General features: G+C 39.2%; 1 protein-coding gene across 8 annotated transcripts in view; it reads left to right on the top strand.

Annotated features, from left to right (window-relative positions):
- The window catches only part of plch2a (phospholipase C, eta 2a), a 132941-nt gene that overhangs the window by 96257 nt on the left and 13846 nt on the right, over positions 1-22838 (top strand). For 7 of the 8 annotated variants that reach the window (XM_047582832.1, XM_047582841.1, XM_047582821.1 and 4 more), the window contains 11 exons: positions 1769-2012; positions 3224-3353; positions 5777-5947; positions 8398-8491; positions 9302-9505; positions 10454-10574; positions 14384-14555; positions 17180-17287; positions 17480-17485; positions 20163-20315; positions 20908-21006. In XM_047582832.1, coding sequence (XP_047438788.1) covers positions 1769-2012; positions 3224-3353; positions 5777-5947; positions 8398-8491; positions 9302-9505; positions 10454-10574; positions 14384-14555; positions 17180-17287; positions 17480-17485; positions 20163-20315; positions 20908-21006 — 1502 coding nt within the window. The remainder of the gene's footprint in view (positions 1-1768; positions 2013-3223; positions 3354-5776; positions 5948-8397; positions 8492-9301; positions 9506-10453; positions 10575-14383; positions 14556-17179; positions 17288-17479; positions 17486-20162; positions 20316-20907; positions 21007-22838) is intronic. The other variant, XM_047582811.1, reaches the window with a different exon arrangement.

The following is a 22838-nucleotide window of genomic DNA, read 5'->3' as shown; positions in this document are numbered from 1 at the left end:
GCTCTCATTCTTCAAGTTAATCATAAATATTCATTAAGGTTCAGGTCAGATGACAGTCGGCACTCTTCTTTTATCTGCCTGTACTTCTTAGGGGGTCGCTTTCCTTTGTAATGTTGCATTTAACAAGCTTCTTAAATAAACTGAGCTTTCTAAGCTGAGCTCTTTATTTAAAGACACTAAAAACTAAATCATTTAAATTATCCTTAACCTTCAGGCTTTTACAAATGCATGAGTAAAACTAAACTATAAAAAATACTAGAATTCAAACTTCTGTGAAGGCATTATAAGCTGTTTTCACACCACAGAGAGGTTAGCAAATTATAACTTCTTATGCCTTAATCCATCTTCCTCACATATTTAATCATATTTCTGAAAAATAAATAAATAAGTAGAAAAAAAATTAAAATGCTGCCAGTATTTAGTCACCACCCACAGAAGCTTATCACATTAAACCTTCAAAGGCGTAATGTGATGTGAGTCACCCTTTGAGTCTAGTCAGTGAAAACATCATTCAGTCATAGCTGATCCTCTGCAGTCTTACACACAGATTTAGCTGCGGGTTTTATTTAATTGGCTTTTCCTGTTGTCTTCGCCACGGAAAGAAAATTGAATTAGCATCTTTACTCTGCTGATATCAACCGGACAAACAAACCCTAAAACTTTGAACAACACCAGGTGTTATCCTCAAACGCAGCCAGTGAAATGTTAAGTAAATGGAAAAGGAAGGTTTTTGAGAAATGTTGCTGCTGTGGAGTAATATACAAAGTTAGACTCAGTTATACTGAAACCTGCTGTTAAGTCACATTAGAACACATTATTGTGTACACCAGCTTTATTAGGTCTGACTGGTCCCTTTGGAGACTTCACAACCCCTAAAATAGTCAAGCAGCAAGTCGTGGCTGCCAATACCACATAAAAAAAGGTGGCTAGAGCTAGATTTTAAACTCAGCGACTTTCTTCTAGGTTTATTCTTTGTTGGTTATATCCTCAGACATCATCGTGCAAGTTTAGCCATCATCTCTGATTTATGTTTAATATGAATTAATATGGAGAATTATGTCCCTAGAGTCCACTACAATGTCTTAACCCCCTGAGACCCTGTGTCCTCATATGGGGACGTTAAGTTTTAGGTTTGTTAGCAGCTAATTCTGCTTCATTTAATCTTTTATAATAATAACTAGATACTAGCTGGTGTAAAAACACGACAGCGGATTGATTCTACAGCTGATCACGCAACAAAAGTGGACACATTTTACAGTTGAAACCTGTTTATTTATGGTCATTAACTTGTCTAATCTAATGTGACGAATTCTATCAATAGTAATGAGCTATAACTTCACTAATTAGCAATTAGTACTCGATTGAGGACTCATTATTTACAATTCTGCTTTTGCACAGCAATGTTCAGACATGAAAATTAACAGTTTTGTATTTTGTTACGTATTGGAGACTTTATTATAATATTGAAATGGTGAAATAATCCCTGTGTCCACACTTGAGGACATAATTTTTTCCAAAAACAAACTTCTCTTGCAAAGATGATAGTTTTTATAGTTCTTACGGCCTATGAGTCCCAAATAAAGATAAATGGAAAAATTAAAAATGCATAGCAAACAAAAGCTTGGGTCTCAGGAGGTCAATAAAAAAAGGAAAAACAATAACAAACAATAAACCTAATGTATATTATTATTATCTTGTAAATAATGTGTTTCATTTTTTTTTTTAAGTAAATGTGTTTGACTTGGCTTCGTCCTCTGTCCTCCACCAGTCTCCATTGACTCGATCCGGGAGGTGCGTGAGGGTAAACAGTCTGAGATCTTCCAGCGTCATGCAGAAGGCGGCTTTAACCCCAACTGCTGCTTCAGCCTGTACTACGGAGAACACATGGAGTCCCTGGACCTGGTCACCGGCACAGGGGAGGAGGCACGGACCTGGATCACAGGCCTCAAGTACCTGATGGCGGGCATCAGTGACGAGGACAGTCTGGCCAAGAGGCAACGCACACGGGACCAATATCCTTCACTTGAACAGGCTTACACAAGTCCTATGTAATATATGCATTTAAGGCGAGACACGTCAGACACTCATTAAAATGTCTTCTATCAAACAAATTTTTTTAAAAAAATGCACATTTAAGCGTTAATTTAACTAAACTTTATCTGTGTTGCGCTTCTAGTTTACTCCCAAATTCTCTAAAAGTTAACTTAGCTCTGTGAGCCTCGTCTCTACCCCGGCATATGAGGTACAGTTGTGAAGCTCTTTTTCTCCTGCAGAAGTCTGTTAGGTCCAAATATGGTCATATTCTTTGTATTGGCAGCTAAATTCAAACTTTCATTGGTTGCTGTCGATTTCTGACAAAAGCATTCGAAAGCGAGACCGGATATTCTGCTGGTCTGTGTTTATCTGCGAGGGACATTTAAAAATGCTGTGAATTCTTCTCTGAGAAGAAAATTGCAGCTCAAATTAGCAAGAAAAGTTAAACAAAAGAAACGTGAAGAGAGAGTTCATCGGGCCGTAAAAGTATTTTGTGATTTATGGATCGATAAAAAGAGATTCGCTTTGTAAACACCTGGAAATCTGATACGTTAACAAAATGAAACAAGTATTTTGAACCTCACTTTAGTCATTATTCAGATTTCTGTTCTGTAAATGTATGCAAATTAGCACATATTTAAGCAGATAACTCCTCATTTGCATATTTAAATATAAATTCGGAGAAAAAAGAGGTTTCGTGGTGATATCTATTAGTTAAAAGTTTGACCCTATTCACCTGTAGTGTCTCGCCTTAAGCTGCAGCTGCATGTATTATGTCATGTAGAATTTAAAAATTAATTTATTTACTTATGTCTCAGTCGCAGTTAAAGACAATACACTTAAATAATACAGTATGATTGTAGTCTTGTTTAAACTGAAAAAATGTAATTTCAGTGTCAACTTGTTAATTAGCAAAAAGCAATTTGTTAGGATTACGCTTAAGTAGATAATAGGAAGGTTATTTTCTAATTTATTGTGGCATTCAGGTCCATTTTTATTTATGTAGCGCATTTCACATAAAGACAAAGCATTTAAAAAGAAAGAGAAGAAGCAGAAAGCAGAAAAATTTAGCAAAGAAAAAAGTACAAGGAAAGTAAGTAAGTGAAAGAAAAGCCTTTCTGCGTTTGGCCCTATCTGCTCTTCCTGTTCAAAGCTTCATGCTGACCTTCCTTAATACCTGCGTCATCACGTGGCTGAAGCAGACCTTCACCGAGGCTGATAAGAACGGGGATGGCAGCTTAAGCATCAGCGAGGTCCTGCAGCTCCTGCACAAGCTTAATGTCAACCTGCCCCGGCAAAAAGTCAAACAGATGTTTAAGGTACGGAAACTACATTCAAGGAGCTCCGGGTACCCGACGAGTGATTTGATGCAGTATAGCAAGATACAGTGTCGTGACCCATAGAGGAAATTTAAAACTGACCCATTGAATTAGACACATTAGACACATGCATGGATACATCCACACACTCTCTTGCTGGTCCATCATGTGTTAGTGGAAACGAGTTTTAGGTTTTATTGCAGCTTAGTCTGCTTCATTTTTTAAACCCACTGTCCTCATTAGTGGACGTTTTAGTCTAAAATCTAGTGGTAGCAAAGGTTAAAGCTTATTTATTTATGCTTATTGACATTTCTAGTTTGATATGATGCGCAAATTCAACAAAGTAGCAATTTTCGCTTTTGCTAATTAGCAGTTTTTGCTAATTATCAAGTACTCGTTTGAGGACGTTGGGACTCCTGTTTGTAATTCTGTCATTGCACAGCCACATTCAGGTCACATTGGTGACTTCTTCTTTAATTACCAGCCTAGTGGGCCACTGCTGATCAATGCTTGGTGGCCTCCTGGAGTTGTGCCAACACACAGTCTGTAAATAGAGCAAATGACAGAGCTATAGGACACGTTTCTCTGCAGTGGACCTCATCCAACAACACATTCTCTCAATGTTTCAAACTTGGTGCAAGTTTCTGTGGAGACGTCCAGGATGATGCTACTTTCAAAAGATTAACTCATGTTAGTTCAGGGGCCACATTCAGCCTTAAATAATCTCAAGTGAGCCAGAGCAGTAAGATAACAGCATAATAACCTATAAGTAACGACAACCCTAGACTTTTTCCATTTGTTTTAGTGCAAAAAAGAAAAAAAAAGAAATCTCTTAAGGAAGATAAGTGTGTTTTGGGCACATAACAGTGGTGTCTGTATTTGTATTTTACCAACTGGAGCCTATACAACGTTATTTTTAACAAAACATTGGGATTGTGAGCTGTTGCAAAGCAGTTTGGGATTTGTAGTGCAAATGGTGCACATGTGTAATACCTGCGGGCCAATACAAATAGATATAAAATACTATCATCCAGGCCCGATACAGTTGTTGGGCCTTGAGTTGGACACATGTAATGTATAAGACCTTGTGTGTTAAATTAATTATATTAAATTATTTTCAGTATCCACAAGGGAAATCAGTCATGACACAGTTTAAGAAGAGTAACAAGACACGGTGTTAATTTGTCTAATTAAATTAGAGCTCTTGAATATCTGGGTATATATGTTTTTCAACAAACCAAGCTGATTTAAATTCACTAGAAAACTTGTGTGTAACTTGAATACGTTCTGGGAAATAGGTAAAATAGCAAAACTTGCATCAGTGTCCAGAATTATCTTGTTCCTCCATGTGAACAGTCGACCTGTAGAGGAAGGAGCTTTGGGACACGTCTGCTCTAACTGGGACAGGTGTCTGCACGCTAGGAAGTGTCCGTGTCCAGAGCCGCTCGGCATATGGAGGAGTTTATGTGATGCCTTAACAAACTTAAGCACAGATTACAGGACGTGTCTGACTGCAGTCTTCGCGCTGACCTCATTCTAAGACACAAACATTGGCTTTCCCAGGACTAACAACGACAAAACCCAACGTAATACAACCTAAATATGAGATGAAAACTATTTAAGACAAGTGAAGAGGGTCAGTTTATGTCGGCATAGTTGGATCATCTTTCCTATTTAACACGTTTCTTGTATGAATTAAAACCTTTAGTAATTTATCTACTTTTCACTGAAGTGTGTTTATACCTGGTTTGTGTTGAGATTTTGAAAATAATTTGGTTATTTTATCCAAGACTAAATCAATGTTTAGTTTTATTTAAAGTTTCTCCTCTGCAGTGAAATACTAAAGAACAGACAGGGAGCAAATGAGCTTTATTCTTTTTACAAAAACATGCCTGGAGTTAGTGATGTTCAATATCACCGATTTCCTTTCTGATCTGATGCTGAGTAAAATTCAGGGGATACCGATCCGATACCGATATTTTGTGTAAATACAACCACAAAAGCAAGTAGTGTATTTAAAATCATAGCTTCATAAAGAATACAAGACATCAGAGTAATTTATTTATTTATTTTAAACTCTGAAGTATAATGAGGTCGATTTCCGAGCATAAAGACCTGGTATCGCAGGTATCGACATTTCAGTATCGATCTGATAAAGCTGCGGTGCATGTTTTTATTCATAGATCACAACTGAATCCTCAAATTTAGTTACTTTCAAATGATAAAACCAAATAAATACAGATTCAATAAACATTTAATAGAATAAACTAGAACCTACGTGTTGAAAGAACAAGCAAACTGAAGACTCTTGTAGCGTATTCGTAGGTTTTGCAGGTGTGTGTGGAGTTTGTCACAAGTGTGGGAGGTTTGAAATGACACCAGTGTTAGAAAAACTAAAACTTATTCTTGTACCCGGTATGTAGGAGGCAGACACGGATGACAACCAGGGAACACTGGGCTTTGAAGAGTTCTGCTCCTTCTACAAGATGATGTCAACTCGCAGAGATTTGTACCTCCTCATGCTCACCTACAGCAACTATAAAGACCACCTCGACAGGGACGACCTGGCCCGCTTCATGGAGACGGAGCAAAAGGTACGCGTGTCTGGAGATGGTCCACACCTTGTTCACCAGAGAGATGGACTGTATTTATAAATCCATATGTAGATAAACTTTTTTGATCCACAGGGGAAATTGCTTGGTCATAGCTCAGTTGCACATTGGAAAGAAATAAATAAAGAAAATAAAATCCACTGTTAAAAACCAAACCACTAGTAAAAGGGAAAATGGAAAAGATTGTTTTTTTTTTTAAATTATAGATATAGTTGTAAAAATAACTTTGTTAAAGAACAAAATAGAATAAAACATAAATATAGGTACAAATATAAAACTAAGATAAAATAGAAATAAAAAAAGAGAAAATAAAAAATAAAATAAATACCAGTTGTAAAAATAAAATAGAAATTTAAAAACAAATAATAAGATATAAATATAATAATAGTTGTAAAAAAAAATAAAATAGAAATAATAAAAAAAAATAGTAAAATTAAAAAAAAATAGAAAAGAATAAATATAGAAATGTAAAATAAATAAATATAAGTAAAAACAACATAAAATTAAAAATAAAATAAAAACCAGTAGCAAAGAGTAAAATAGGTGCAATATTGATTAAAAAATAGAATAAAATATAAATGTAGGTACAGATGTAAAAATTAGATAAAATATATATAAAAAACAAAAAATAGGATAAACTAAAATTAAAAAGTACATAAGTGCAAGATTCTTAAAATATACAGATATAGGTACAGATATAAAAATAGAAATAATAAAAATACCAATAGAAATAGAATAAAATATTGTAAAAAGCATTTAAAGAAGGTAAACCTTTTGTCTTGATCAGTGTATGAAGATGCACCTTTGCAAACTGTACTTAGTCATTTGTCATTTGAAATCACTCACACAATAGATAAAAAAAAATAATTTTGCAACTATTACACAGTTAATTCGGACTCTGAGCCTCGCGGGCCACCGCTGATCGATACTCGCTGCTCTGGAGCTGTGCCAAAAACAGTCTGTAAGCAAGTAGGGCAACTGGATGCAGCTCTGGCACATTTATCTTGATGGGCAGCTGGAGGTAGAGCAACAAATCTCCTGAAAATGAAATCGCCCTTCAAGATGTTGAACACAGGTGCATTTAGTCATTAATACCACACGGCTGCAGCTGGCATCGGATTTCTCTTCCCTGGACCTAATCCAGCAATATGTTCTCTGGCAGTTCTTTCCATCACATAGGAACCGGTACAAGCTTCTCTGGAACAATCCATGGAACCTCATTTAAAACAAAGCATATGTAAGACACGGTTTGTGAGATTAGACGTGCAAACAGAAATTTCTCGCAGTAGTTCATCTTTACAAAGAGAAATGTATGTAATCCAGTGCATGTGTATGTTTAAACATAACAGCCTGGGTCCAATGTTCTAAAACGCGTCCTGCTCTTGTCTTTCTACCAAATAAAACATAAATGTGATTTGAGGTTTCCCATTCGTTTCTAATAACAGACGCCTCGTCGGGCATTATCCCTCACATATTCACTCATTATGTCAATCTACTGCAGTAATTCTTCTATTAACCAGGAGAAAATGTTGTGAAAACCTGATTATGAATGAAAAGAAAATACCGTGATACCGTCAGAATTTTGAAAAATACTGTGATACACATTTGTGCTCATTCCACCCAAACCTACAGTGCAGTTACTGTTGCATCTATGCAAATGTCTGTAACAACAGTGGTGCTTTTGCATTTATTTAGGTTCAAAGTTTCTATTTTTATATGTAGTTCATCATTATTGTTTTCAGCAGTTTATGTTTCTTGCTCGCGTCTTTGTTATATATTGAAAACTAAATTTTTTTTTTTATTGCTTCAATCTGCAACTAAACATAGACGAGAAATATCAGCGAGTGTTTGTTATTTGTTAAGAGCAGCCGTAAATTGCTGCGGGTGCTTGACTCTCTCATATATTTCTATTTATCAAATTGAAGTGAGCCAGTTCTGTGCACAGCTGGCAGCTGTCTGAGCTTTATGGTGTCAGCCCACACAGTAACAATGGAAATGTGTTAACCTCTAGTGAGCGTGTCTGGATTTCTCTCAACCAGATTAGAAATGAGACGGATAACAAGTATAAACCTTCACTGTTAGACCAGCTTTTTTTTTTTTCTTCTTATAATGTAAACACTCGGTTTAAAGTGACGCAGGTTTAAAGTGACGCCGTATGAGAGTGAGAAGAGTGTCCCGGCTTGGAAAGAGAACACTCCCCGATTGGTCCAATTCTCATATGTGTCAGTCTCTTTAACGAGCAGCTGCCAGATGGACAGTTGGGTCCTGCAGCATTTAGACATGTAGGCGTCTCATTTAACTTCCTGTGTCCGTGTTCAGTTAAAGCTGGGTTATTTTTTTCTTTTTATTTTTGTTCTGTTTTTTTTTCTTTTCTTTTTTTAAACATGCATAGTCGAGTATTGTGTAACGGCATTTATTTCCTCTCTTTGTAGATGACCAAGGTGACCAAAGACTATTGCCTGGACATTATCAACAAATTTGAGCCGTGCTCTGAAAACCAGAAGCAGGGGGTTTTGGGAATTGATGGTAAGTCCTGTGATATTCAGAGTATTAACGCTTAGCACTGATTCATGCTGTGGTTATTGTGAAAATGTTTAAGGTCATGGTTTTGCAAGTCAGATGGATTTTATTAGACTTCTCCTTAGTTGAAAACATCACAGTCACAGTATGTGAAAAGTAGAAAATGCATTCCTTTGCATGCTGCACCACCGCTCTGAACGTCCTCGCACATGGAGAGTTGGTTCTTGATATTAACTGTAGAAAAGTTTAGAGCCATTTTACAGACTCCCTGCTTTGTCTTTTTGGCTCGATACCTTGTACTAAGTGATGACCTTCAGACGGTGATGAGTGAAATCCACAGGGGCACAAATGTGTGCAAATGAATCTCTGGTTTGATACCAGACCTCCTGCTTCCAAGAAACCAAAGAAATTTGATGAGAAATAAAAAAACAAACACAAAACAAACACAAACTGTATTTATTTAGCTATTTTATGTGACTTGTGTTTTATGTCTCTTATCTCTTCTGCTCCTTTTTCCACCGTGCCCGTCCTACATTTGTCTCAGACCATTAAACTCTGCAAAACAGGGGTTTGAATACATAAAACAAAACATAAAATGTGATCCAGTCATTTAATGTCCAACAACAGTGACAGTTTTTATGTTGCAAATTCAAGGATAATGTTTAGTTTCCTTGGTGTAAGATTTACAGTTAATTTAATACAGTCAAATGAACCTGCTATTCACATTTCATCAAAGCAAGAAATTGAATTTAGATTTCACAGCAACACTTTTGCAGAAACTCTGCAGGAAAACATATCTGTTTAACTTTCTTCTAGGTTTTACAAATTTCATGCGCAGTCCAGCGGGAGACATATTCAACCCAGAACACTACAACGTGAACCAGGACATGAACCAGCCGCTCTGCAACTACTTCATCGCCTCGTCACACAACACCTACCTGATGGGCGACCAGCTGATGTCGCAGTCCAGGGTGGACATGTACGCCTGGGTGCTGCAGGCCGGGTGTCGCTGTGTGGAAGGTGAGCGTGGACGTGTGGAGGACGGTCGTGCTCGCGCTCGCGGGGGATTCGTTTGATTTAGCTTCCTAGTGACGGTGCTTCTGATTCGGTGGTGCAAACTGTCTGATGGATAGCACTGTGGACACGTAATACACAAAACAGAAAGGTTAAAACCTCAACACACGAAGTGGCAAAGAGAAACATTCATCTCTTACCAAAGACAAGACGTTCATGTCAAGTGTCACACAAAAAATAGGAAAAGGCTCCTTTATTCGTCATCAAATACCTAGACAGTGTCTCCAAGGCGTTCAGTAAATCATATGTCTTCAACAGGAGGTGCTGCAGGGACGTCGCAAAATCTTTGGTTAATTTTTCCCCCATAAATTTAAATTTCCTTAAATTCACATTAACATGAACCTTACATATTTTATAAAAGGAGGCAGAAGACGTTATCTCTAAGTCAGTACTTCACTCACTCAGTGATACAGGAGCTGCCTCAACACCACCAACACTGGACCTGTCAATCTAAGCCTCCTGTACACAGTAGGCCCCGCCCCCTATCGCTGCTGAGCCAATCATGAGGCTGCATATTGCACCTCTCACTCTGTCAGTTTCCCCGCAATTGGCCAAGAGCCTCTTCACAAGCTCAATGTTAGCAGAAGAGAAGCTAACAGTGCAGCTCACTCCCATTAACATCCATTCATCTAAGTTCCCATCAGGGTCAGACATCTCACTGATTCTACTACATTTAGCTACGTTTAAAGTTAAAACTTATTCAGAATTATAGTTTATAGTAGGTTGGGGGTCCTTGGCCTGAAACATGCTGAAGACACCTGGAGTAGATCATCAGAAGTCCCAGCAGTCTGAAACACTATCATCGTTGTGGTTAAAAATAACACAGTGAGAAGGACAAACAACAGAACCAGTAACTTCACTTCCACAACTCTGTCTCCTCTTTGCTGTCTGCAGTGGACTGCTGGGACGGACAGGACGGCGAGCCCATCGTCCACCACGGCTACACCCTCACCTCCAAGATCCTCTTCAAAGACGTCATCGAGGCCATCAACAAGTACGCCTTCGTTAAGAACGAGTAAGTTTGTGCACAAACACACACACACACATTTGTTATTGTCACATGTGATAAGTCACGGGTATTATTCTTATTATGATTATTATTTAGATAATACACAGGTTTAAATATAGAGCGGTGAAGGTGTTGGATGTGGGGGTACGGGGGGTGATTGTATATCAGTCTATATTTATGTATGTGTGGAGAGCAGCTTCGCCTTGCATCACAAAGTTGGTGCCTCAGTCTGGAGACAACCTTGATCGGGTCCCAGACAGAGTCAACTATCAGCAGGCGTGGAGGTGGAGGTGGAGGTGGAGGTGGAGGTGGAGGGAGCAATGCAAGAGCGTCTCCCTGCAGTGATCTTCAGGGGGAGTTGTTATTCCAGCAGCAGCCTTGTCCGAGGCCAGTTATCGTACGGCAATGAAAGCAGATAAGATTTGGGTTGTTCGGTCCTGGTGTGAGTAGACGCATTCTTTTTCCCGACGACGCTGTTTGTCCATTCTGGTCTCTGATCGATGCATTCTCCTTTGTAAATGTTATCCACCTTGGGGTTCATAGCCACAGTCTGAGTGCCGACAGCTCTTCCCACCGCTTCAATCATGTCGGGCAGCTTCATGGGGCTTTGGACAGCTGTCAAACGTTTTTTGATTTCCTCGATACACCAGGGCGATGCCTAATCCAATCAGCAACAGACCTGAAATCATGGTTCCGAATAGGTAGACGTCTTCAATGTCCTGAAGGAGGGCACACGACCGGCCACCTCTCCCACGCGTCCATCGTGTAGCCAGCTGCAAACGTTCCGGCAGGACAGACCGGCTCCTCTGAACCCAGGCTTCTCTGGCGTTGAGAGACCAGTTAATCACTTCCATGGTTTTGTAGTTTGAAGAGAGTCTCTCAAAAAGTAGGCGGACGAGACGAGAGGAGCAAAGCAAAGCAAGCGAGATAAGGGAGAGGAGAGAGAAAGAGGAAAAAGAAATGCGACCGCCTTCGTTGAGATCTAAGGTGAGAGAGAGATTGACAGGTCTCGGCTGGTGAAATGGTGTTGAGACGGCTCCTGAAGATAACGTCTTCTGCCTCCATTTATCCCTTTACTAAAATATATTGCATTTATTTTAATGTGAAATTTAAATTTGTATATATATATGTCTAATCAACCAAAGATTTTGCAACCATCGCCCCTGTAGTACTAGGAAGGAAATGATGAACAAATCTGTCAAATGTGACCAAAAGACAAAGGTAATTTGAGTATTTTTTAGGGCTTCTTCCCCTCAGTGCTAGCTAATAATATGAAAACAATTAGAAATTAGGTTGAAATATATGCACATGATCCAGCAGAGCCCCATTAACAAGGTGTATTGTGTAAAGGAAGAACTTGAATGCGAGTTCGTTCCACTGCAGCAACAGAGTCTCTGTCTGCTTCCTCCACCTCCCTGGATGCGTCTACAGTGGATGTAAAAAGGGTGCAGCACACAGCCCTGTTGTCTGCTGGTCTGGTTAGTGCATCTCCTGTGCACGGCCCCTCTTCATTATCCTGAACCCATTCTCTCTTTATTTATTTTTCTTTCGTTTGGATGTGTGCTTTGATATTTCGCTTTAGGGAAATGAGAAATTAGAGTAGTAGTGGTAGTAGACAGAGATCAGTAGTTGGTAGTAAGAGCTGGAGCCTCTTGACTGTTCTGTAAATGTCATTGATGTGGCAGATTTTCTTAAAGTCTGTTCAACTTTTCACATTTTTCATGATAATTAATATTCCTTCTTTTATTGTTTTGCTTCAAGAGCTTCAGGGCCGTAGGTTGTGCACCTTTATTTTACACATACGTAAAATAAAATCCTCCTCACACCTGTATGGTTTAGTTTGTGTTCACCTTCACACAGAAACCAAACCATAAACACACAAACACACACACACACACACACACACAGACATCAGCATCAGAAGGTGATAATTCCAATGACATGCGCACAATCTGGAGGATGCAGAGAAAAGCTCTATTTTTAGATCCCGTCTCCTCAAGTAAAACGAAGGAGAAACACTTGCTTTGTGTTCACGTTCACCCCCCCTGTGTTTTTTTTTTTTTTTTTTTTTTAACGTAATAGTGGACATATTCCATCACATAATAGGCTAAAAAGGAGTCAGGTTGAAAGGCTGCATTCAGCATCAAAGAGCAATCAGATTTTCTGGGGGCTGCTGAATAAAAAGCGGGTTTTTGGGAAGGGTTGTCACGGACGGAGTCGGCATAAGAAGCTTTCATCTGGCTGAAAGGGTTTTGTCGCTGCCAGGAGGTTATGAATGAATAGTGTGTTGATCAAAGCTGCTATTTTTATCAATCGATCCACATGCTGGACTCCAGATACTTCATGCTTGATGGATTGATTAGCATGTCAACATTAGTCTCCAGACATGCCGTCACTAAATGTGTTGGAGCCGAGTGGAACAGATTACCAACACCTTACAGAGCATTTAAGTGTCTCCTTCTGGGAGACGACGTTTAATCTGAGCCACGTCGTAAAAAAAAAATAAAATCTTGAATCACAGTGACATTTAAATTTGCTCTTAGAGTGATTATGAGCCAGTGCCCTTTATGAGCTAATCTCTCTAATGATGATTTTAGTATTATTACTATTATTAAATGGTAACAAATAAAAACAATAACCTTTAATTAACCCTATTACGGTAATTATTCAAATAGAAGAGCAAGAGAAATTCTACCTTTCTTTATTTTTTTTATCTTAGCCTTCAGAATAAAATGCTTTAAACGTTAACGGGAGTCCTACACATGGGGGTTCTTTGCAAATTTCTTCATTGCGAACTACAGAGAAGTTATTACTGAACAAGAAAAAGATTTACAATGACACCGTAACGTACTGTAAAAGGTGGAGGTGGAAGAAAAATAAGTGGATATCGACTTTTTGTCATTTAGTTAATAATTATTTATTATCATGATTAGCATTAGCATTATTATTGTTGTTTAAGATGTTCAATCAGTAAAACTGGGGGGAAAAAGAAAAATAAGTGGAATATTCTCCAATGATCATGTTCTTAAACGACTCTCAACAAAATTTTGTTTAATTTGAAGTCGAAAGTTTAAGCAAACAAGTTACATCTGAAGACGGCTGCAGGATGACTGGTGATTTCCATGGTAACAGACTTTCGGTCCAAAAAGAATCCTTGATTTTAAATTATCAGCTTCATATGAGGACAAAATAAATAAAATCAAAGTTAAGACGAATAGTTTCCACTATTTCAACCTACGTGCTTCCATTGATTTCTGTTCATTTCAGTTCAAATCTACGCCCTTAAAATTTCACACAGTCTCAAATATTATCATGAAATATTTGTGGAAAAATCTTTTTTGTGTTTCCAAATGTGTGGCGGCATTAGACACAAACACAAACAAATACAAATTATCTTTATTTTGTTTGTTGTTCAAAAGAAAAACTAACAAAACTAAATTCTTGACAGTTTCAAAGTATCAGTTCTCAACATTATCGGTGTCATAGTCAACAAATAACAGAGAATGTTCAAAACTGAACAAAAAATAAATAAACCATCACATCATCAAATTAGTATTTAGCTCTAATCCTGGCTCCATGTTCCCCACAAGCCTTTCACACTGTTGACGGCTAATCTTGCCCTATTCTTCTTGAATTACTACTTTTATTTCTTCTGTTTAAATCTTTGGTTTGCGCTTTGAAACAGATCTTTTGATAAACCACCACAGATTTTCAACGGGGCTCATGTCCACGGATTGAGACGGTCACTCTTTTTGTGTCATGAGTTGCCATTGTTTTTGATTGTAACTCCCAGCTGCTCTGTGTGACTCTCACAGCTACCCAGTCATCCTGTCCATCGAGAACCACTGCAGCGTCCCTCAGCAAAAGAAGATGGCCCAGTACCTGACCGAGATCCTGGGCGACAAACTGGACGTGTCCAGCATCAAAGCCGACGAGTCCGGGCAGCTGCCGTCGCCAGAAGCACTGAGGGGCAAGATCCTTGTGAAGGTAGATTCAAAGTGTGGACGTTTGTAAAAGTGCAACAGTATTCAATTATCTTTCAGCCATGCAGAGACACTTCAAAGGCTCCTGTCAGTGGGTTTAGTGGTGAAGGTGAGGAAGTGAAGGTTTCAGACTCAACCCAGAGGAGAATTGGTAAAAAATAATCACATTGAGGTGACGCATAGTGTAACGTGCTGGACCTTCTAAAGAGTAAGAAGGTAAGTGGAGAAAAATACAACTTTTCAAGTTGCTCTTCAATTTATAAACACATAAAATTGAAATGGTTTAATTAGTTTTCAGAGTCTGATCTTTAAACAAAGGTCACTGTTATTGGGGATTTACTAATAATGTGGTTATTGTTGATTTGTGTATGGGCTTCCTTGTTACGATATCGTTTCCATTGAATTCTCCCCTAAATCCTTCACAGTAAGATTCTATAATTATAATAAAAAAAGCCTGTTATTTACATCACAAAATAGTTAAAGATAATTTAATAAAAACCAAAGCTCATTGGACGGTAACTTGTTGCAAACATCACCTCTGAATAGAAGCACCTTTCATGTCACCACCTTTACTTGAAGGTTTAATCACGATCTAAATACCAGAGACCTTTGCATATTCCACTGTAACAACATGATGAGCTGTGATCTGCCTCCCCGTGGTTCTGTTGTCACTCCTCCTCGTGATCCCCCACTACACAAACCAAGCAGTGGTAGATGACATAAACATCACAGTATCACGTTTCCTCGTGTACGTTAAAATTCTTCTGGTCTTTGAGAAAGCTCAAACTCCTTTTCCCTGTTTGTGGTGACAGCCAGAGGAAAGCAGCCGCCTGGTGATGGTAGCAGAGGGAACACTTTTCAGGTTAATGACGCTTTAATTACACCGAATGCTTTCAAGAAAGAGGCACTTTACCAACACCTGGCGCTTTACGAACCGTTTGACCAGCTGTTACACCATCACTGTTCCCGCCGTACATAACGTTGGTGATGGCTCCAATATGTGGACGCTGCACAGAACATGTCGGTTTACTCTGCATCTGTCCAGCCTCATGGTGGACAGGAAGACTTCAGACTTAATTTAAGAAAGAGAGGGACAATGCACATTAATGAACACTGCAGCGTATGTGTAAATGTGTCAGATTAAAGCTCGAAGGCTGGTTTCCATCTGCAGTCCCTCGACAGGTTGGATGTAGTTGTGAGCAGACACACAGATAACAAAAAAGAGCATATTAAAAGAGAGTGTCCAGAGTATTATCAGCCCCACGATGCCCTGCTGCAGAACCATCCATCCATCTCCATGACAAAAATGAAAAAAAAGGGAGAGTTGGGAAATCTGTTACCAACTCCTGTGTATTTTTTTTCTTTATATCTTATATCTTCACTGTCTATGAGGAAAAAGCCACTGTCGAAACAAGACAAGGCTTTGTGTTGAGTTGTTTAGATTTGTTTTATTCTGCCTTTAATTTACATAATTACGTCTTCTGCAAGTAACTTGTAGCTCCATTTGAATGATGTAATTCAGTGTCGACCTGATGGAGAGATTAAGTACATGTGTTTATTATCATTCTAATCATTCTGCATTCAGTATTAAGCTGTTCAAATAATACACAGGTTACAAATGTTTTTGTGTGTGTGTGTGTATGTGTGTGTGCAACTGCCTTCAACATAATCATACCTATATATACCGTGCACCATTAGCTCCTCTACTGCTAATATTGCAGCGTGATTCTTGATTTCGCTTCAGACTGAATAGGCTCTCGGACAGTTGCAGAGTCAGCGTGTGATATGCGGCCTTGTGATTGGCTCAGCAGCGATAGGGGCGGGGCCTACTGTGCACAGGAGGCTTTGATTGACAGCTAGCTCAGCGCTCAGTATGAAACAGCGCTGTTGAGACAGCTCCTGCATCGCTGAATGAGTGAAGTGCTGACTGAAAGATGACGCCTTCTGCCTCCGTTTATCCTTTTACTAAAATATGCTGGATTCATGTTAATATGTATTAATATGTATATAAGAAATTTTATTTTTTTGGGAAAACTGTAGAGGAAAATTTAGTTTAAACCAAGGATGTGACATTTGTTGAGGACCTATGATGTAAATGATCTGATTGATTTGATTGATTGATTGATTGATTGATTGATATCTAAGAAGTAAATCTCCGTGGTGTTGTCATGGCTACATTTGGACGTATCTTGGCAGACGATATATTTAAATGCACAGAATTCACTGAGTTGTTCACTTTACAAAGTGTTTTTTTTTTTTACTTTTGTCTTCCATACATAACCAAACCTTCTTCTGATGCCTTAATTATTTTCTGTCAGACTGTAGCAAACCCTTGTTTTTTTGTTGTTTTTTTTGTTGCTGCTGACTCTGATGGATTCGTTGTTTTGTTTTTGCGTTGCGAGCCCCTTTGACGACACGCTGCGAGTTGACATCAACAGTTTCCAAATGCAAAAACGGAGCTAACTCTGTGTACTGTGTACGGAAACGCCTCCAGGGAGTTTATTCAAATTCTGCGGAAAACGTCTCCTGGGACCGAGACTAAAGAAGTTTTCAGACTCAACAGATGTTGTTCACACTGCGTTGGAAATACCTGTCTCAGATTCTGTGCCTTGTCTTTTTCCGCGGCAGGGAAAGAAACTGCCTCCCAACATCGACGAGAACGCGGAGGAGGGAGACGTGTCGGACGAGGACAGCGCCGACGAGATGGAGGACGACTGCAAGCTGATGAATGGAGATGTACGTAGCGCGTTGTCCAGCACATCGTGCACGTGTTTCCTGTCCAAAGCAGCTTCTGTTCCTTACAGTATTTCTTGTAGTGCTATCTCGTCCGTCTCTCTCGTGGCTATTTGTTCTCATTTCCTGCTCTTCTCTCTTCTTGTTTGTCCTCCTCTTCTTCTTTTCTTCAACTGTCGCTCGCTTCTTTCAAAGTGGAAGGTACTGTATGAAAAGTCCAACCGTCATTACCTCAGAAATGTCACCCAGTCATGTGCCATGCTCGCTCATCCTGTCACGATTCAAATTCAATTTAAATCGCATTATTTGTCCCCGAGGAGCCAATTTAAGAGCTAAAAGTGGACGTAATCACAATCAGAAACAGCACGCACAGTGCACCATGAAACAAATCATTTAAAAAGTGCTTCAATATAGTGAGCATTTAAAAAAAAACTGTGCAAGTTTGTGTAGCTGCATCCGAACCTTCAAGTGGGTCAGTGGACTGTGCACGTCTGACAACATCTACATTTTGTATATAATGTGTGTTTTTTTTTAAAAAAAAAAAAAGAGTTTTTAGATGGATCATTGTTGTCAGTAGCTCAGATATCAGGACTAACACTGGTACGACAGGTGGATGCTGGTATTTTTTTATTACCTTTATTACATATACAACTTATTTATCATGGAAACACTTTTTGCTCATCACATGCATTGACCACACTAGAGCCCTGTTTTCTTCATCTCCCTCCCGCTGAGTTTCTGACCATTACCGCCCGCACCCGCAACATGTGTGTGTCCACTCTCGCCCGCAAAACTTTGAGCATTTATGTCCGCACAATAATAGAAATGCATTGATTTTGTGTCATTTTATAGGCTATTCATAAAGAGATTCATGGGGTTGTTTGTTTGGTTTTCCTGGAGAACAGAGCCGGTGTGTCGCCTCAACCCAGAGGTGCTGGATTAGTGTCCGTTGTAGACTAGTATGTTTGGACGTTACAACGAACAAAGTCCAGTTCGTTTCCATCTTTGTCACAAACAGTTGAGAAGTTTCTCCAAATGTCAGACTCGTTTTGTCTTAGTGCCGTAAATACCGTCTTTCTTTGAGCATCATTTGTTGACATCCTGTCACTAGGCTACGTCCCGATCCCGCAGTTTTTTTTTTTTTTTTTTTTTAGCCGCCCGCTCCCGCCTGTTGCAAAGTTTATACCGCCTGCTCCCTGATCCCAACGCAGCCCTCTAGACCACACCAGGTTTTAACTATTCATATGACTGATTGAAAAGTAGGCATACATTAATTCAACGTTTGTTCCTTTCTGTAAGGACGGAACAACCAATTAATTCTGATGTGCAGCATAATGTATGCAGTGCAATCAGTTTTTTTTTATTATTAGGTAAAATCTCTAATAGAAATCTGAATTCTCCTCAACCACAGATTAGATCACAGTCCTCATTAATAAAAGCTGATTAATGTTCTGAACACATCAGGAAGAAGAGTCTTCCTCTGGTCTGATTAAAGTAGCGGTTTACGTGGAACCTCTACCACCATGTGGCTTAACTGAGCATGTGCATGTTATTGTGAAGTGACATCAATATGGACATCGTTTGATTTTTTTATTCCCATTGAACTGCACATTACACAAGGAAATTACATATTCAGTTAAATGTTGAAGTAGCGCAACATCTTTTTTTTAAAATGTATTTCTTATTTATTTATTCATTCACATAAACAAAATCAATTCTACAACAGTACACGTTTCCAAATTGGAAACTAATGGAGGTGAAAAATAATGTAACATAGGAAAATAAGTCCCTGCTTTCATTCTGAGATAGTAAGTCAGTCTTTCCATCGAGTAAATCTCCTCAACAAATATCCAGCTGCTGTCCTGGACCTGGAAGGTCACTTTTCAGCCAGTTTCCTGTTACGATCTTTTTAGAAGCAAAGATCAATATTGTGAAAAGATACAGGTCCTTCTTTTGAATTGTACCTTCTGGAGTCAAACCCAGGGACATTGTCCAGGGGTCCCTTGGTTATTCTCTAAGAATCTGAGCCACCTTGTCCCAGAACCCCTGCAATGTTACACAAAAAAAAACACTGCTGCTGTTCATGTATTTGTTTGAGTGCAACGTCATTTTTAATCCATAAACATAAAAAAAAGTGTGATGATATTATATAGTACCTGTATTTTATGTAAGTTACCCATACCTGGCAGCATATCACAAAATTAATGGCTGCAACCATCAAGGAGTGTCATTGCTATGGGGTGGGGTCATCTGTTTTGGTCTGGTCTGGTCTGGTCTGATCTGGTCTAGGTGGGGGCCACATGAATGAATACCAGGTCCAAAAGTTTCCCAGCAGAACACTGAATTGTCACAAGGTGGTTTTAATGTTGTGGCTGATCAGTTTATACTTACATGTTTATGTGTTGTCCTGTAATTACACCACTGAAGCACTAGGTGGCGACTGTCTCGCTGTGTTGAGTTTCACTCTGCATTTCACACAATGGCGAGTGGAACTGAGACTCGTGTTGGAGTCGAACAGAATAATAGTGGATTCTTTGTGGGGGGGGGGGGGACATGTGAGGCAGTGGGAGGGGCCATTATGTAACACATTGTATTGCTCCATCACTATTCTTTATGTGAAATGTCAGTTGATTTCTGCATTGTGTGTTATTGTACTTGGACTGAAAGCTGACGTTAGGAGCCTGGTTCCTCCTTTGTCTCTGGTAACAAACAGTAGCTTTAAACTGTGCATACTTTAAACCTCATATTAAGATTATAAGATACCTTCATAAAATACAACTGACTAAAATAAATCATATTATCATGAGCACACATGCAAAAAGACAAACCACCAGACAAGACAACCTCGCTACATCCTGAACGATCCTTCTCCCTCCAGACCTCTAACAGGAAGCAGGTGGAGAACATGGCCAAGAAAAAGCTGGACAACTTGATGAAGGAGTCCAAGATCCGTGACCGCGAGGACCCGGACAGCTTCACCATCACAGCCCTCCCTCCTGCTGGGAATCCCACCGGCAAAACTGGTAGCAAGGTGAATGTCCTGAGGATAACTTTACCCTGGTGGCACCTGGTGTTGACTTAGATCCTTAAACTGATCATAAGTGACCTGACAATCACATCACATCTGGAAGTGGTTTACGTCACATGTCATCACATTCCTGTAGTAGTTTTTCTTTCTGGCTTTTTAAACATTGTCCAACCCAAAGTGTCTCCATTGACATAAACGTTTTCAACTTGTTCTCAGTTTTAAAATGCATAAAACCAGTCATAGCAAACAAATAGTGACCAGGTTTGCAGTTCTGAAAACCGTCTTGAGCTACATATTGCCAGTGGATACCACTAATATCATCAGTATTGCATTAGTTTAGCAAATAACCGTTGTATAATGAAGATTAAACCTTCGAAGGAGCTGTAGAATCTTTATTCTTCCTTTCTGTCTTTGGGCTTATTGCAAAGCCTGGTCTCCAGTCACTTTAAAGACGTTTACACTACAATAAAGGCTTTGTAATACTGTTTGAATATTTGAACCTTCTTAACGGAGGTTTACCAGGAAATGTCTGAGTAAAGTAATTTCTTTCCAAAACCAACCAGTTTGAAAGAACATGTCTCCTCTCTGCTTTCAGGGTAAAAGTGATGATGGGACAGACACAGCAGACGAGGCTAATCCCAACAGCAACAAGCGAACAGGCCGGTCCTTCATGAGGAGCTTCTCCAAACGCAAGGTTTGCCTTTTCATGCAATTCTTTTTATTTTTTTAGTTTTCTGTAGGTTCTTCAGTCTGTACAACATCTGCACAAGCCTGAGAGGAAATGAATAGAATTTCTTGAATCTGGCCTGTAGGGTTGTTAATAAAATAATAATAAAATCATGCAAATGCTAATGAATATACTACGGTTTTCAAATGAAAAAGTACCTGTGGGACTTTAATGATCCACGAGGGAAATTACTGAGCTTAGATAAGATCACATTACTTTACTGTTTGTGATTGTGCCTTAATTATAGGTTATTATTAGTATGTTATTATGTCATTATTATAATATTGCTTTAATGACAGGTTATTATTTACATCATTATTATTACTTTAGGTATGACTTCATAAATTAATATTACCTGACAGGAAATGTGAACCACACCAGGTTTCTGTGCCTGGATTCCAGTAGTTTCTTAGTAATGCAGCGATTCATTCACTTCTTTTCTTTGGCTTTTGGGAGTCGGTAAAAATATGTCTCTGACTGATCTATTGGTGTTGGTGTTGTCAATCACATAACATCTCTTCCCCATTTTTTTTGTTTAGTTTCATAATTTAGACACTATTAAAGCCTATGATTCAAACTAATGCTGCTAATCTCCATGATCCTCTCTCACTTGTTGCCACCCAGTGGCCGTAACCATGGAGACGTCTGGTTGCTGTGCCATCGTGTGCATACCGTCTATTGACAACCTGCATAAAGGCATGAAAATGGCTTCAGTTTCTTTTTTTCAGCTGATTCTATCATGATATCTTGAATATTCAGAATTTAGGAATTAAAAATGTGTAAACATTATGTTTTTTTTTTATTATTATTATTTGTAATGCTTTTGACAGAAACATCCATCCACTCGTTCATTCATTGTCTATAGGTGGCTAGAGGTGTACAAAGGTTGTTTTGACTGATACTGTAAGGACAGGCTGCTAGTCCATCACAGGGCCACATAGAGAGAGACTACATAAAAAGATATTTTACCCTCTCCAGACAGACAATCATTCACACTCACATTCACACTCGGCAACACAAGACAAACCAAAAAACAAGAAACGGGGGTTTGGGGCGAGAGATGTTTAGAGTGAATGGCCTTCAACACAATGTCAATTACTATAATATACCATGCCGCCCTTTAAATGAAACGAGACAAAAACGACAAACAAGGAGGGGCTGGAGGAGGAGGAGGTAGGACTGGACTGTAGATGAGGCAGAGGTCAGAGGTCAGGTCCCTGACGTTCTCTTGAAGAGGTTGAGGAATCGCTTCTTCAGAGATTTTTTTGGCAGTGCCTCCTCCAATTGTTGCTGTAGCTCTGTAAGTCTGTCCATTAACGTATTTCTGGAATTTTCCTCCTCCTCCACCTTCTTCTTGAGGGCCTCCTTCTTGACTGCCAACGCTGCTGGAGGTCGGACTGTTCCTGGTTCCACTGTTTTCGTTGGTTTTCCAGGTTCTCCTGTGGCTTGATTGCAGCAGCCTTCATAGTGGATGTTGTCTCTAGGTTCTTGGCCTTTTCCTCCTCCCACGGGCGTTGTTGATCTTCCATCTGTCTTTGCAGGACGAGCAGTGCTGCTTTAGCTCTGGTGGTTTCCTCCACCTCTTGGCTGCCTTCGTTTTTCCTCCCCCCTTTTTTAACTGCTTCTTCGAGCTGTTGAGCCTGCAGGGAAGCATTTCCATGCATTGTGTCCTTTTTGCAGAGTTCCTGATGATGTACAGCATCTGGTTTGCTCGAGTTGTTTCATCTGCTCTACCTCTCTTAGTAGAGCAGCGTTGTCTTGGCCTTTATGTTTGAAAATACTTTGCACTGAACCTAAAG

The sequence above is a fragment of the Mugil cephalus genome, chromosome 1, assembly GCF_022458985.1.
Source record: "Mugil cephalus isolate CIBA_MC_2020 chromosome 1, CIBA_Mcephalus_1.1, whole genome shotgun sequence".
Lineage (NCBI taxonomy): Eukaryota > Metazoa > Chordata > Actinopteri > Mugiliformes > Mugilidae > Mugil > Mugil cephalus.
Note: the sequence above shows the minus strand (reverse complement) of the source record. Positions and strands in the feature narration are given on the sequence as shown.